At 37.7% G+C, this 14,844-nt stretch overlaps 1 protein-coding gene across 1 annotated transcript in view; it reads right to left on the bottom strand.

Annotated features, from left to right (window-relative positions):
* LOC139744074 (mitochondrial dicarboxylate carrier-like) overlaps positions 1-14,295 on the bottom strand; it is a 30,136-nt gene extending 15,841 nt beyond the window's left edge. The window contains exons 1-4 of the mRNA XM_071654530.1: positions 14,099-14,295; positions 3,684-3,949; positions 3,028-3,147; positions 1,668-1,785 (exon numbers count right to left, since the gene is read on the bottom strand). Of these exons, the coding sequence (XP_071510631.1) occupies positions 1,668-1,785; positions 3,028-3,147; positions 3,684-3,917 (472 nt within the window). The 5' untranslated portion in view covers positions 3,918-3,949; positions 14,099-14,295. The remainder of the gene's footprint in view (positions 1-1,667; positions 1,786-3,027; positions 3,148-3,683; positions 3,950-14,098) is intronic.
* Positions 14,296-14,844: the final 549 nt, after the last annotated feature.

The raw sequence follows: 14,844 nt of genomic DNA, 5'->3' as shown, positions 1-14,844 counted from the left end.
GATTGCACTTCTTCAATTTACTGCTATTTATACACGGCAAACAGATAGGGGAGTAGTGTATTACAAATTTTGTAGATTGGACTCTTTATGTACCCTGCACTCATATTAGTATGTACAAGCTGTATGATTTGGTTTGTTTTTGTTTTTGTTGTTGTTTTGTTTGGTTTTTTTTATGTTTTTTTTATGTTTTTTTTTAAAGCAAAGAAGCCCAAAGTACATAGAGGATAATTTATGTTTGGTTTATGTACCACTTAGATATGTGTACTTTATCCAAATGTACAAGTACTTAAAAGTCTACTACATGTACATATTACAAATCGAATAAAACTGAAACTATCGTACAGAAATCCAAGAAAAATGTAAATGAATGATATATGTATACATGTGGAGTGTATGTGCTTGACAATCCATTAAAAAAGAAAAGGAAAAAAAAGAGCGCAGTACAGTCTACTGTATGCATGAAAGGAGAAGAGTTTGAAAAAATATACCCAGCTTCATGCCTGGGCTATAAAGATACATCATAAATTATCATACCCATATTTGAAGACCTATTTGTATGTCATTTACAACTTACCATACAAACTGAGAGAAATGGAAATTGCTGTTTTATATCTATAGTTTCATATTTTATCTTTTTTTTTTTTTTTTTTTTTGGGGGGGGGGGGTAATCTACAATGTATGAAAGCAAGTTTTTGGTGTTGGGGTGGTGGGGGTGGGGGGGTTTGGTGGGGTTTTTTTTTTGTTGTTGTTGTTGTAGAAGACAACATTTGGCATTAAAATTACATGTACTAGATTTGAAATAGACCAAAATATCAACGAGGCGTACAGGTTTATACCACAACTTGTTTGGATCAAACATGCACACATACACGTACATGTACAATTGTACGATGAATGTGCAGAGGATATGAAGAGATTTGCCAGTTATTTTGACTGGATAGAACGGTGTACATTATGTTGTTTGCTGTCACTTTTCAGCACTTGTGAGAAAAGTGTCAGGAGTGCGCTGATAACAGTCTGATCAACAAAAGACAAGCGAGGACCGTCTCTCAAATACCTATTGATTAACATCTCCACAAATGACTTTAACAGACACAATAATGCACTACATGTACTAACATCACGTGAGTTGCTGAAAGCCAACTTCAATTAAAAGTGTAACTTCTAGATAGAACTGTGTGAATGTAGGCTTTGGGCTCAGGTGATGCTGCTAGGTTAACCAGTTGAAGACTAGTCCAGAGTATACACAGGCAAGTGTCTATGGGAAATATGTGTTACAGGAAAATCAGCTCTTCCTCATTAGGTCAATGATCTTTTGGTTTGATTTCTTTTTCTCATTAAGGATAAAAACAAATTTTTATATCTTTGATTAAGAAAAAAAAAAATACTGATTATCACAAAATTATACTAGTTGGCGGCTCTGTCCAACTCAGCGAATAAATTTGTATAAATTTCCCAGAACTGAATATTTGTACATCTGTATGATTTGTGCCAAGTTTGGTAAACAACCGTGACTAAAAGGTTTCAAAGAAATTCATGAAAACGTTTACAAGTTCATGAATGATGGGCCATCACAGACAGCACAAAAGATGTGATAAAAATAATCACAAAAGAGCATCACCATGATAGACACCCTCAACAATAGAGCCGACAATAACAGCACATACCTGCAAATCCTGCGATGAGGGTCTTCTGGTAGAATGGAAGCGGTCTGTCAGGGTTGTCTGCCGTTACCCTCTGCTTTATCGTCTCGTAGATGCCGAAACGAGCCATGGAGTAGCTGAGCTGTTGTTGGCGAAGTGTACAGACATGCTCATTGGAAACAGAATTCAAATCATGAGGAATAAAACCAGCAGAGTTGATGGCTTCAATGCCAATTTAAGCTTTGAAGTCACCTTCTGCACACACTGAATCTCTCTAAAATTTACGATTCAGATTACACCCAGTATAAAAAATAAGTGGTTTTTCTACTCTGACCTGGAGAAGTTCTGAAGAGTCTTTCTCTTAAACACACATCATCAACACTCTAACAAACATTATCAACAATGTATACTCGTGACTGCAAAAACATTTTTCATCTACATGTACATTGTAGGCTTGTTTTGTCATTCTATGTCAATTCAAATTTCCCAGACATTACCTCTATGTATGATCTGTCTAACATAAGTTTGAATCTTACTATTAGAGAAATCAATCAAATAGTCTTGGACTGGTATATGGTAACTAGTCACTGCAACATAGATTCCACATGCCTACATACAATTTTATGGAAAAACCTTTTATGTTTTTGGCCCATTCAAATCTGTAACATTCTTGTACATGAATGCTAAACACAGAGATGCATAAATGTTTACTCTTCTGAGAGAAAACATTGTTGTCCCATTTCAATAGCCATATACACTGTATCTGACAACATTTCTATTTGTGCCCAAGCATCAATGCAATTGAAACGTAAACACAAATGTCCTTGCTCGATTTTGATAGGGAATCGATCTCCACAAAGAACTCAAAGCAGATATTGTCATCGCAAATACTATTAGGAATGTGCCAAAAGTTTTTCAACAGATTCAGAAGAGTCCAGACAACAAAGCTACAGTAACAAACATCCTACTAGCAAACAATATCAGTTAAAGGAAGCCATGTAAAGTTGTTAAGACAATTCTGTTCTCTGGATATCAGTGGTCTCATAATGTCATTGTAATTGCATTGTACGAAATTCCCTCATGTAAATATCGCCGTTCTTAATTCATTACGTAATGTTATGTAACCGACCATGACCTGTAACTATTCACCTGTACCTCGGTGAGAAAATACTTTGTCATGATTTACTGATCAGTGATCCAGGTGATCTAACTTCATGTCGACCTTTAGCAAAAGGAGACAGAAATTTCCCTTCCTTTCTCCTTTCTTCTATCCTATCTCTATGCAAGTCATCCCTCCCTCCTATTTTCTTATATGTTATGTATTACATATGTGTATGTACGAGGGCAATGCTTTTTAATTTGGCGGTCTGTGGATTTGACGTACCTGTCGACACAGTGAGGCGCTAAGTCCATTGTAGAGCGCTAGGATGCCATCGTTCCGTACTATGTGTACCGCCATACCAGACGCATTCATTTTCACTTGCTGCTGGGTCTGAAGGTGGACCTGTAAACATGAGGAAGGAAACATACATGCACACGTAGTTGAAAGGTACAATTCTCTGCAAGGGAAACACTATCACATATTGGGTTAGTTTTCATACAACCCTGTGCATGTTTTTCACTGGAAAAAAAAGGGATTAGTCTGTTTGATGAAAATTATAAAAAAATATCTGCTGAGCACAAAACTTGCTAAAATTAAGAAAAACCTGCTACGCAAACAGATCATATGGAAAGCACTTTTGCAAAGTTTGGGGATACCACTGTTTCTTCAAGATTGAGGAAACTGTACCCATGGTATTACTTTAACACAACAGCAATATCTGTTAAACACCAATTAAGTCAAAATACATGTTTATCATAATTGCTTACATATTCAATCATTGTCTCCTCAAGTAAAAAAATATGAATCAGAATAGACATGGCAAAATTCTTTGTTCACTCAGCTTCAAACGACAAAAGCTCAGAGAGAAAAAGTCTACGCCAAACTTTGTCGCACTATAAAAGCTATACCCCCATGCACCCGAAATCATTCTAGATCACCTTCACAAGGTCCAAGGGATGTGTGATGCATGCGGCCCCCGCACCCGCCAGACCACCGAAGTAGAACCGCGCCACCTTCTTGGTGGTGTACTGCTTCTCGCCGCCGACCGAGGACCCCACGGCGCCGCCGGCACCGCCAGCACCACTAGCCAAGGGCGTGGTCACTTTGACAGGGGGTTGCATCCCGACCCCGCCCGCAGCAGGACTGACCACAACTGATGCCTGCCCTGTCATGTCCCTTTCGCTAGTCGTTTATGCGTGGATACCTGTAGTCAGACGAAAGATGGATACAAACATACAGACAGATAGACAGACAGACAAAAAAAAGAGAGAATGAGAAAGAGAGACAGAAAGAGAGAGAGAGAGAGAGAGTGAGAGAGAAAATATAATTAATTATTGGTCAGGTCTGATGCGTGGCAAATAGTCAATGACAATTTGCGGAAGAGTTTATACTCCACCTGCACAAACAGTCCCTAACTCGGCAAAGGCAGAACCACGAATAATGCAAATTTGTGCATGTACTGGTACTATAATCATGAAGGAGGCCAACAACATACAATGTACTTGTAACTGTATGCCATTTAAACTCACAGTGTGCCTACGTAATCTCAACCTGCCATAAAATCTACAGTTTGTATGAAAAGACTCACCTTTACTGTATGATTCACACACTGCCCATAGTATGTTCCATTGATAGAGCAAGTCAAGATTTGGGATCAATAAAATATATTCGCCAAGGTATTTTTATCACTTGATCCAAAGAAGAAGGTCATACAATTGTGATGCTCTTGGATCCAATAAACCCTTCATTCAAACACACACTCCATTTATGCCTGTGGTAATAACATCCAGACTATGAGCAAAGGGCAAAGTATTCATCATTATAAAATTGATATGTACACAAGAAAATACTTAATGACAAACTGAAAATGGAAACTTGCTGGTTACCATAAAGAAGAAAACTGTTGCAATGAAACTCTACACTAACTCCTACAGCACTTCAAAGCAATAAGCAAACATTAAAAAAACAACAACAACTTCCGCCCACTCTTTCCAACAGGAAAACCACATAAAAGGATCAGGACTTTGGAAACAGCTTTATCACTGATAGCACTGATACGAGACTTTAACATTACAAACATGTAATGTAGCTTACATGTACATTCCAAGGATCACATCATTTTTCTTTAATAATTCATCCTCATTTGTTTCTATTTCCTCATTTGTTTCTATTCAATACTCTTCCACAGACATCCTCTCACAGAGAGGGGTTTCACTGCAACAGTTTTCACCTCTGTGATAACCACCAACTTTCCATTTTCAGTTTGTATTAAGTATTTTCTTGTGTACACAATACCATAGGCCCATTTATACTTGCTCGGAAAAATCGTGATTTTTCTAAAATCGCGACATTTCGGTGCAAGTTGCTATAAAGCAACCACACCCAAACGCCCTCGAAACATTGCCAGAAAAATTGTCAGCCGGAGTGCGATTTTTTTTAAACATCGCAATGTTTGAGGCGAAGTTTAGTGAGCGAAACCCAAGTTGCAGAAATATCGCGATTTTTCATCACGTGACTTTTGGTATCAGATTGCACCTGGAGTTTACGCGTGCTCCCAATCCCTACAGAGTACGTCGATCGCTGGCCAGAGTACAGGGTACATGCTGTACAGGTAAACGGCCGATCCTCGGCTCGTGGTATCTCACCTTTCTGATTAAACTATATTGTATATATGGGCATTTCCACGGTAACTCACGTTACATTTTGAACTCAAAATTAGGTTGTTGAGATCAATATCCTTAAAACCTAATTAGTGATATGAGTTACTATATGTGAATGAGTATCATGCACCTCCATCCTACCTCACAGCAACATTACATCCACAGACTCTTATGAGAACTATGAGAAAAAACACTACAAATGTCGGTAACTCACGTTACATAATTTGGACATGCAAAAATTTGGCATGTCTTATATTCAAAAGTTTCCTCAAACAAGAAACAGAGAGACTTTAAAGTCTATTGTGTCAAAGTCATGGACTAACAACATACATCACCGAGTATGGTAAAAATTCAAATTGTCTTACATTCTCCAGGTATCGTCATGTGAAGCGGTAACTCACGTTACGGTAACTCACGTTACAGTTTGTCCACATGATCACAAGACGATTTTTTGTCTTAATAATCCAAAGAAAAGTTACCAAGACAACTTTTTTTCACATACAAACTCTATGAATGAAGAATCTAAATTGATTTGAACATTGATCTGACAGTAATTGATCCCATTTTATCCATGAGATTACCAAAAGGCAGGAAACTTTACATTTAGAATACCAACTTAAAGATAAATTTCATTTTTAATTGAGTCGTTTCCAAGCTTTCATTTCTACTGAGACAAACATTGTATTCAACAAAATGATATGAAACAGAGTCTATTTCATTAAATTACACTCTTTTCCATTTAACAAATGCATCAGAAATTGAGGATTTAATTGAGAATTTGATTTGATTGTTTTTTTATTTTACTAGATTTAAATGGAGTTCAGGCTATCTAGATAAAACAAGTCATCCATAAACTATTCCATTTAATACACTGAGTCACGAGACTAGAGACCTGTACATGTAGTCTGTGGAGAGTTTAAAGGTTCAGAAATGAAATATTTCAATAAATCTTTTCACTTTTAAACAATGCAATTTATATTCCAATTATTTGATAATTGTTTGAATTACTCAATAATCAATTGTTTGTATGTTTGATTTGTTTACAAATTCTTATACGAGACTGGTACAATAATTAGACTTGAATTACAGAAACTGCAGATAAATTTTAGTTATCTGCTACCAGTATTGATCAGTTTAATAAAACATGTTCATAAATGTTTTAGCCTTAAAAAACAATGGCTTTGGTCTATGAAATGTCAAGTAGCCATTATTTAAATTGTACATACATGTAAAAAGTATATACCAGTATTTTCTAGAGTAATCAAGCAGACTGAAGCAGTAAATCCCAATGAAAAACATGAATAGTAAATATTTTGTGATCAGGAGGCTAACTATTAATATCACAAAATGTTGATAGTTTGCTTTAAGGTACATGACTGTCCAGCTCTTAAAGAAAATGTCTGATAATGAGGTTCACATTCAACAAGTTTTTGGTAATAGATCAGCATGTAAAGTAAATTATAGTAAACATGGAAAAGTTTCATTGTAGGATTTTGCAACAATATAGCTAAAACCTCAGAGTAGAATAGTATAAAACACATAATCGTGTCAAATTCACAATGTTCAGTTCTCAAAAATCTCAGAAAAAACAGCAGGAAGCGAGCTCCAATTTTAAAATTCTGTTCATACATGTAAATGTTTCAGCCTCATAAACAATGGCTTTGGTCTATACAGGTAGGTATAAACTATGAAATGTCAAATAGTAATCACTTGAATTACAAAAACAAGAACTTTTCAAGAGTAATCATGCAGTGATTATCCCAATCAGGAGGCTATTAATAGTTATCACAAAATTTTGATAATTTGCTGGAACAAGGTCCATGCAGCTTTAGAAGAAATGTCTTTTAACAACTTTCGTAACAGATCAGTATACATGCACTGTAATATTAAATAGTAAATATGGAACAGTTTCTTTCAGAAGTTAACATGTGATGAACATGTGTAATCAATACATTGTACATGTAGACCAGTTGGTTTGGTGATAGAGAGAGACCAAGAGAATAACAATCTACTGGAAATAGAGTATTAATACAAGAGTTCAGTAATCATGTACTCATTGGTTACTTATAATCACAGCCTTCATATAATTTCTTGGTATTAAAGAAAAATCATGTCGGTAACTCACGTTACATTGTGGTAACTCACGTTACATGGTAACTCACGTTACAATTTTAAGACCTCTGTTATGAGAATTTGAAGCAAAGACTATAAGTCCCATCATATTTCTTGGATGTGTGCTGCATAGTTATTTGATAATCCAAAATACCATGTCTCAGTTGGGCATAGCAAAATTGCTAGGTTAAAAAGTTCATGTTTCGGTAACTCACGTTACAGCAGCTTCTCGAGCTATGTAAGAGCACGCTGGTGTCCGAAGTACATATCTTATATCGAGGTCTCCACTTTATTTTCTGCTAGATTAATATATTTTTTATTTGTAAAACCAAACAAAGTTTGATTTGAGCCTCAAATATAAAAAATAATCACAAAGAGCAACAAAAATGCATTTTTAGGGATTTTTAGGTCAAAAAATGCTTTCTGGCTTCAAAAGGTATAAAAATGCACAAAAGGGAACTTTTCTTAAAGGTACAGTTGGTTTCACACACTTCAAACTATGGCTAACAAAGTAAGATTATCAGTTGTCCTGAAATATGCGGGTAAAATTTTGGTGGTCATGTCGCACAACTCACGGAAATGCCCATATATGAAAACTAGTAACAAACTTGAAGTTCTCCAACTATATATCATCACCCCATAACGACTTTACAAAATAACAAATGTTCTCACAAAAATACGTTGATTTTGGAGTGCCCATACTGCTCTCGGTATACGTTGACTTTGTGGAATACAGGAGTAAATAACAAGTGTCATAAACAATGGTGAATTCTTGCTGACGCCTGATGAAATACCAGTTCTAAAAACGAGCCTAAGATGTACTTCTCACTTTCGTCATATCGGCAAGATTTCATGATCCTCCTGAATGCTATTTCATCAACTTTCCCATACTAAGCTGAAGTTTTACACACCTGCTACGTATGTGATCTAATATAGCAAGCATATAGTTTTACTGTAAGTTTACACTCTCAAGAAACACAAATTTATGTGTGCACTGGACTGATAAAAAGCGCTGACTCAACGTTCCAACCAGCTACACGTAGCAATAGCTGTGAGCAAAATAGACTGCACTGCAGTGAATACGAATAGCCCGTGCTTCCACTCGTCTACCTTGTTGAAGAGAGGTAAATTACACATGCGCACTACCGACCAAAAAATTGCGATGTTTCGTGAAGTTCAAACTTCGTATGCTTTTGCGCAAGTGTAAACGGTGGAACCAAAATATTGCGATATCACGCTGTTAGTAGGTGAAAATGCAGCTCATGATGTATTTGTAGGTATTTGATATTATGGCACATGTGAACTTGTACAGCTGCACTAACTACTTTCATGTGGTACAGGCTGTACTGGTTTTTAGACTGTACCAGGGAGGTGGAACCGCCTCCCTGACTAGATACATTGTAGAGTACACAAAATGTACAAAATACTGTGTGTTCAGTTCAAGCTTTTTCACAGTATTGCACTGTTGTTGTAAATGATAACTTCATTCAATTTTATGACTCTAAAAGCACTACACTATGCATCAAGACTATGGGGAGGAGAAATGTTGCACTTACCCAAAGATGATTAAAGAAAGAAAAAGACAGTCAAATTGCCAAACTGAGCACAGCGTTGTACAAAGAACCATGTGACAGGAGGTATAGAGTGCAAACTAAAATGCTATGTCTGGGCATTAAGAATTCCCCCTCCCCTATCCCCCATCATCTTTATATGTCTGTAAAAAGGGAAGAGAAATCATATTTAAGCTGGTACCTGCTGTAAAGTACAAGGTACGCACATCAGTGCACCATCATTTCAAACTGCACTGCGGAGGCCACAAACATTGTACTGCCCCCCTTGCCAGTATCTTTTTGGGATTTTTTTTTTTCCCCAGACAGGAACTGATCTTGGATGTATTAAAATATATTTGCTGGTAGTGATCTGTGGACAAACGCATGCATGTGTGGATACGTTACTTGTACATCATGTACAAATGTTACATTCCTTTACATTATGTAATCAACCCTCACTCTGAATATGAATGCCTTCATTACAACTTAAATTCACACTCTTGGACAAAGACTACAAGTTTAACAACCTGGACTGGAAAATGCAAGTACTCCAGACTCTCTTTCTCACAAAAATATTGGCCCTGACTTTGACAAAATCAATGATCATGAAAAATTTTGTTGTGCCTTTGGCAGGCATACTAACAAAGTGTACTTTGCAGGATAATTTTGTGATTTGACTGATCATGGCAACAAAAGATATTGGGAGCTCTCCTGGTATTCATTCATGTACTAAAAGTACAGTACATAATTATAGGCATTTGTTGTAGTGACTGAAGTGTTTTCATGAAATATCATGAATGTACTGTGATACATAAAGAGACACTGGCTTTAATTGCTGGTCTGCTATATTGACACAATACATGTGTGTACAAACTGTACTACTGGAAATTGGAAATATTTCAGGATATACTGGTACACTACTTGTACAATTGTATGTATACATTGTACATGGCAATTTTCATGAAACTATACAAGCGTGTATGTAGTACAGTTCTGTACATGTACACTGTACAGTGTACATGTACTACATCAGTATGCACAACTGTACAATATGTTTTATAAACCGAATATCCATACATGTACAAGTGTGTATACCGGTATTCTATACAGTGGACTCCTGTTATTGAACAAAGTCATCAGGACTGGCAGTTTTCTTTCATTACATGTATATCTCAAAATTTTGTTATAACCGAACAAATAATCAATAAAAAAAAGCAAATAATGTTGCTGCCTAAAGTTTTATTTCGTTATAACCATGTTCGTTATAACAGGAGTGCTCTGTACATCTGTCAAGTAATCACTTCCTTTTCATTCAGTACTTCATCTCTGAAAGAGATTGAAGTCAATGCTTTTTATACCATGCCTTAAAAAAAAAAGAAACAGCTTTTCCATCTATATAAACATGGTGCTAAAAATTTACCAACATTACATGTAGTTATAAAAAAACAAACTCAAGAATCAAGACTTAAATACAAGCTCTATTCATGAGAATTGTTTCATTTCGTGCTTGAAGTACATGTACAAGTACTCATCCAGGCAACGTATCAGGGCAATTACCCCCCCCCCCCCCCCCCCAGCTAAATACTTACTGTACACTGGTTAGTGGTACGGTAAGAGTACTGACCAGTAAAGATTAGGGTTAGGGTCAGGGTTAGATTCAGGATTAGGATTAGGATTAGGGACAGGGGAAGGGTCCGGGGCATTGCCCAGGGGGGAATTGCCCTAGTTTATAGACCCCTCAGGCAAACTTGCTGCTAGTACATGTACATGTACCACTGTTTTTCTGCAGTAAGTTTTTAAAATATATTGAGGAGCTCTGTCAGGCCAGGGCCAGGCAGCCCTAACGTACTATTTACCATTCAAACCAAATCAGTCATCGATATGCGTCGATATCGACGTCATCTTTTATGTCATCAATCAGAACAACTTGCTTTTTAGAGTGATCACGGTGGATGCTACAAAATGTACATGTACAGTGTACCTGCGCAATCTGAAACTGAAGTTTATAGCTGTCTTTTAATATCATGCACATATCTTTCAAGTAACTGAGTGCTAAATACAATTTGTATCAATGTACAAATGATTTATCACAAGTTGAATGAAGTCTCATGGCTCCTTTGTATCACACAAGACACACAAGACCATACACAGGCAGACAAACAGATAGACAGACAGACAAGGACAGACACATGGACACACACACATGCATTTCTCAATAACGACTTCTTTCAACTTGCTATTTCTTTGCACATTTATCTTTAGCTCGGGACCGCATTTAGTCCCAATTTACAGCATTCGATATTAAATGGCTAACATCAGTTTTAGATTAGATTGAGGCGTTACACATGCTGCATTCTCTTGCAGAGTGAGTTTGCTTTATGTGAGCAATGCACTTGAAAGTCAATGTCGATATTGACGATTTCCAGCAACTGATTTGGTTCAAATTCATACCTGTAATTGGAAATAAACTAGTACAACTGTAAATATATCCTGTACATGATTTTGATGCAATTTGGCACCATGGCTTGTGCCCTGAACTCCGCGTATGCGCAATTTGCTTCTGCCCTCGCACGCATCACAATGACGTCATTTTTCATTCATGAATTGGGAGCTACACCAAAGCTGCATCATCATTGGCTCTTTACCCCCATCATTTACATATTTTCCCACAACGTTATAACATATGTGTGCGACGATTTCCAGCACGATCGGCCGAACAGTTTGATACTGGTCAAACTCGGCATATTTACATCAAATTTTCGATTTTTGGCAAAATATTTTCCTCCTTCGGTGTAACCATCGTATTCAGTGAAGATATCGTTATGTTTGAGATTCGATAAGTCATATTTTTACATGATTTCAAGGTGTGAATTTGTGAAGTTATTCGATGTGTTTGTTGGTGTGTGTGTATCAATACATGCGATATGTATGGTAGCGACATGTATGGGTGTGGAGCGACACACATAAGAAGCTCAACACCACAATGCAAATTGGTCGCCATATTGTATGGTTTGTGTAGCGTTGTGTACTGACGGGAGCTCTTCAGCGAAGTCACTGTCATAACCGCTACGTAATTGGTTCAGTGCAGTGGAATTTGAGATATCCCATAATGCCACATGTACAACATGGGGTGTGTGTACAACAAAACAACTTCCACAAAATGAAAATCATGTTTACTCTTTCAAATCACAACCGTCAGTTAATTTATCCGTTTACTGCATACCCTTTAACAAGCCTTGTCAGCTTGCCGTTTAATAGTCCAGTCCGACTAGACGCCGTGTGAAGCAGCGACTGGGATGTGTAAGCCAGTTCGTAGTTCAACTTTGCGCATGAGCAGAAAAAGGTCATTTGTAGCAGGACTCGCAGGAGGCACGTTTACTAGTTTTTAAATTCACTGAGATAAGCAGCTGTCATATTTGACCGAAAGATCGGTCTGTATCTGTCCGTCGGGGAATGTTCCGCGGAGACTTCGTCTGGCTTCACGGATCCCCTCCGTATACAGACCGAAGTCAATGATGCCAGCTACTGTGTGGCAGTAGCGCACAGATAAAACGTTACGATAAACCAAATTACAGGCAGCTTTTTTACATTCAAACAAGTTTGACATGATATGACACATTATGCAGCAATATTTGGGGTTAATTTCTCACATTTTGCAATCGAAATACTCACAGTAACGCGGTTATAATGCAGAAATGTTATTCATATCGCAACATCGCCGTTCGCTAGCTGTAGGTCGCCATTTTGAATCTGTAAACCAATCACATGCGAGGTACTTTATTAAGTAAAAAAAACACGTAGAAACTACCTCGCATGTGATTGGCTAATAGATTCATACAGTATGTTTCTGCAGTTTGAACGTGACGACGCGACGGGCTGGTTGATGTGTGTTTTGCGTTGAAAATTCGACCGAAATATTGGATTATTCATTAATCTGGTGAGTGTAGTCTATTCTTGAATAGTTGATTTAACTATTCAAGCTCAAATTTGCCGACCTAGGGCCGTGAATTAGACGCAATCGAGAAGGGTGAGGTACCTCACCCAATTTTCCATAGAGACAGTGGTTAAGAACATCCACACAGCAATGGGTACTACAACCTTCCGTCTGTCTACGGAGGACGGCGTTAATGGTAAAATACAAAAGAGTCCTCCGGACAGACGGATCTTTCTGTCTACTGTCATATATGATTATTCATGCAATCCTTGTAAATGTTGCTTTCCAGTACATCCACTGAAAGCAAGCCTGATATTTGGTAATATAAATAAAACAGGTTTTTAATGCATTCAATGCAACGCAAAACAATGAAATGGATGCTTCCCCCACTACGGTTGATTGACGGACCATTCTGGTCACCTACTTTAGTACTTAGGCTATAGCTAGTCTACACGTATGCAAGTTCATTCATTGTTTGAACACAAATTCCATGAATTGTTACGTCGGGCAAGCTTACGGTAAAGGTAATGTTAGGCATAATGTCATTTTGAAAACAATTTAGATCTACAGTAAGTGCCTTTTAACTTTAAAAACCAACTGAGAAAAAAAGGAAGGTCATTTAATTTTGTACCAATGTGCACTTTTAATAAATTTACATGAGCTAGTTTGTAACACTAGTAATTACAAACTGGCTTAGAGATCTAGACTATATACACTGTACTAAACTTTGAATAGAGGTTGTATGTCCTTCACAACGACATAAAACTGTGAATATGTGATAGAATTCTACAGTGATTTTAAAGGCGATGTCATCGTTAAAACTACACAAAACTGCCAAAACTGCCGCCCCACCCACCCCGTTTAAGTTATCTCTGTGGCAGAGATCACTGCACCGCACCGCCCACCTTCCACTGCTTCCATCCCAATGCAGCCATCCCCAGGCCCCCTCTGCTCTGCGCGCACGTTTGTCATGCGCCACATCCCGAACTCCGTGTTTTGCTACAGACCTCAGACGAAGCAACAACATCCGTTTCAAGTTCACCTATCTCGCGTAGTCCCACTCATACCAAAACATGCAATGCTGACAGCAAACTCACCATCAAAAAGCATCAGCAGCGCTGTTGCATGAATATCACAACGAAGAGGCGATTAATCGTGGCTGCATGAAATTTGCATAAACGAACATAGACGGCTATGAAGATAAACCCATGATGACAAATGAACTTTCAACAGGAACACAAATTTCGCCGTCGATTGCTGTTCGTTTGTTGTTTTGATGTACGCTCAAACGTTGTTGATGGAGGACGCAACACAACTGCCGGCCACGCATTGTGTTTACGGCCATTACGATAATTGATCAATGCAGAGTAGTACTGCCCACGCACGTACCACGCGCGCGCCACACAATATAATTGTCGTACCCACCAGAGTTCTGTGGTCGTACCCACACTAAGAGTTCTGTGGTCGTACCGTACACACGGACTCGTCCAACAACTTAGCTGCTAGTCTACTAATCCAGGCTCAGAGTGGCGTGTCATTTTAAATACAGTTGTGTGGGGTCTGTATCTGCCCTTTTTGGCAAAAGGAAGCAAGTGACATTTTTATGGATATTGACTTTTTTATTGATTTGGCACATTTGAGGCATACTCTATGTAACTAAAAAAATCAAAAAGTTACAATTTTGGCCAATTTCTGAGATATTCGGGTGGCAAAAGGAAGCAAGTGCACTAATTGCATGAAAACAATTGGCTAAAAGGAAGCAAGTTACAACCTCATGACATGATTGTCACTTGCTTCCCTTTGTCAAATCAGTTATATTTACACACAATATAAAATACTTTGG

This window comes from Diadema antillarum, unplaced genomic scaffold (assembly GCF_040938485.1).
Source record: "Diadema antillarum isolate AM-2024a unplaced genomic scaffold, OU_Dant_1.0 seq00001134_RagTag, whole genome shotgun sequence".
Taxonomy (NCBI): Eukaryota; Metazoa; Echinodermata; class Echinoidea; order Diadematoida; family Diadematidae; genus Diadema; species Diadema antillarum.
This window is presented reverse-complemented; position numbering and strand designations above follow the sequence as displayed.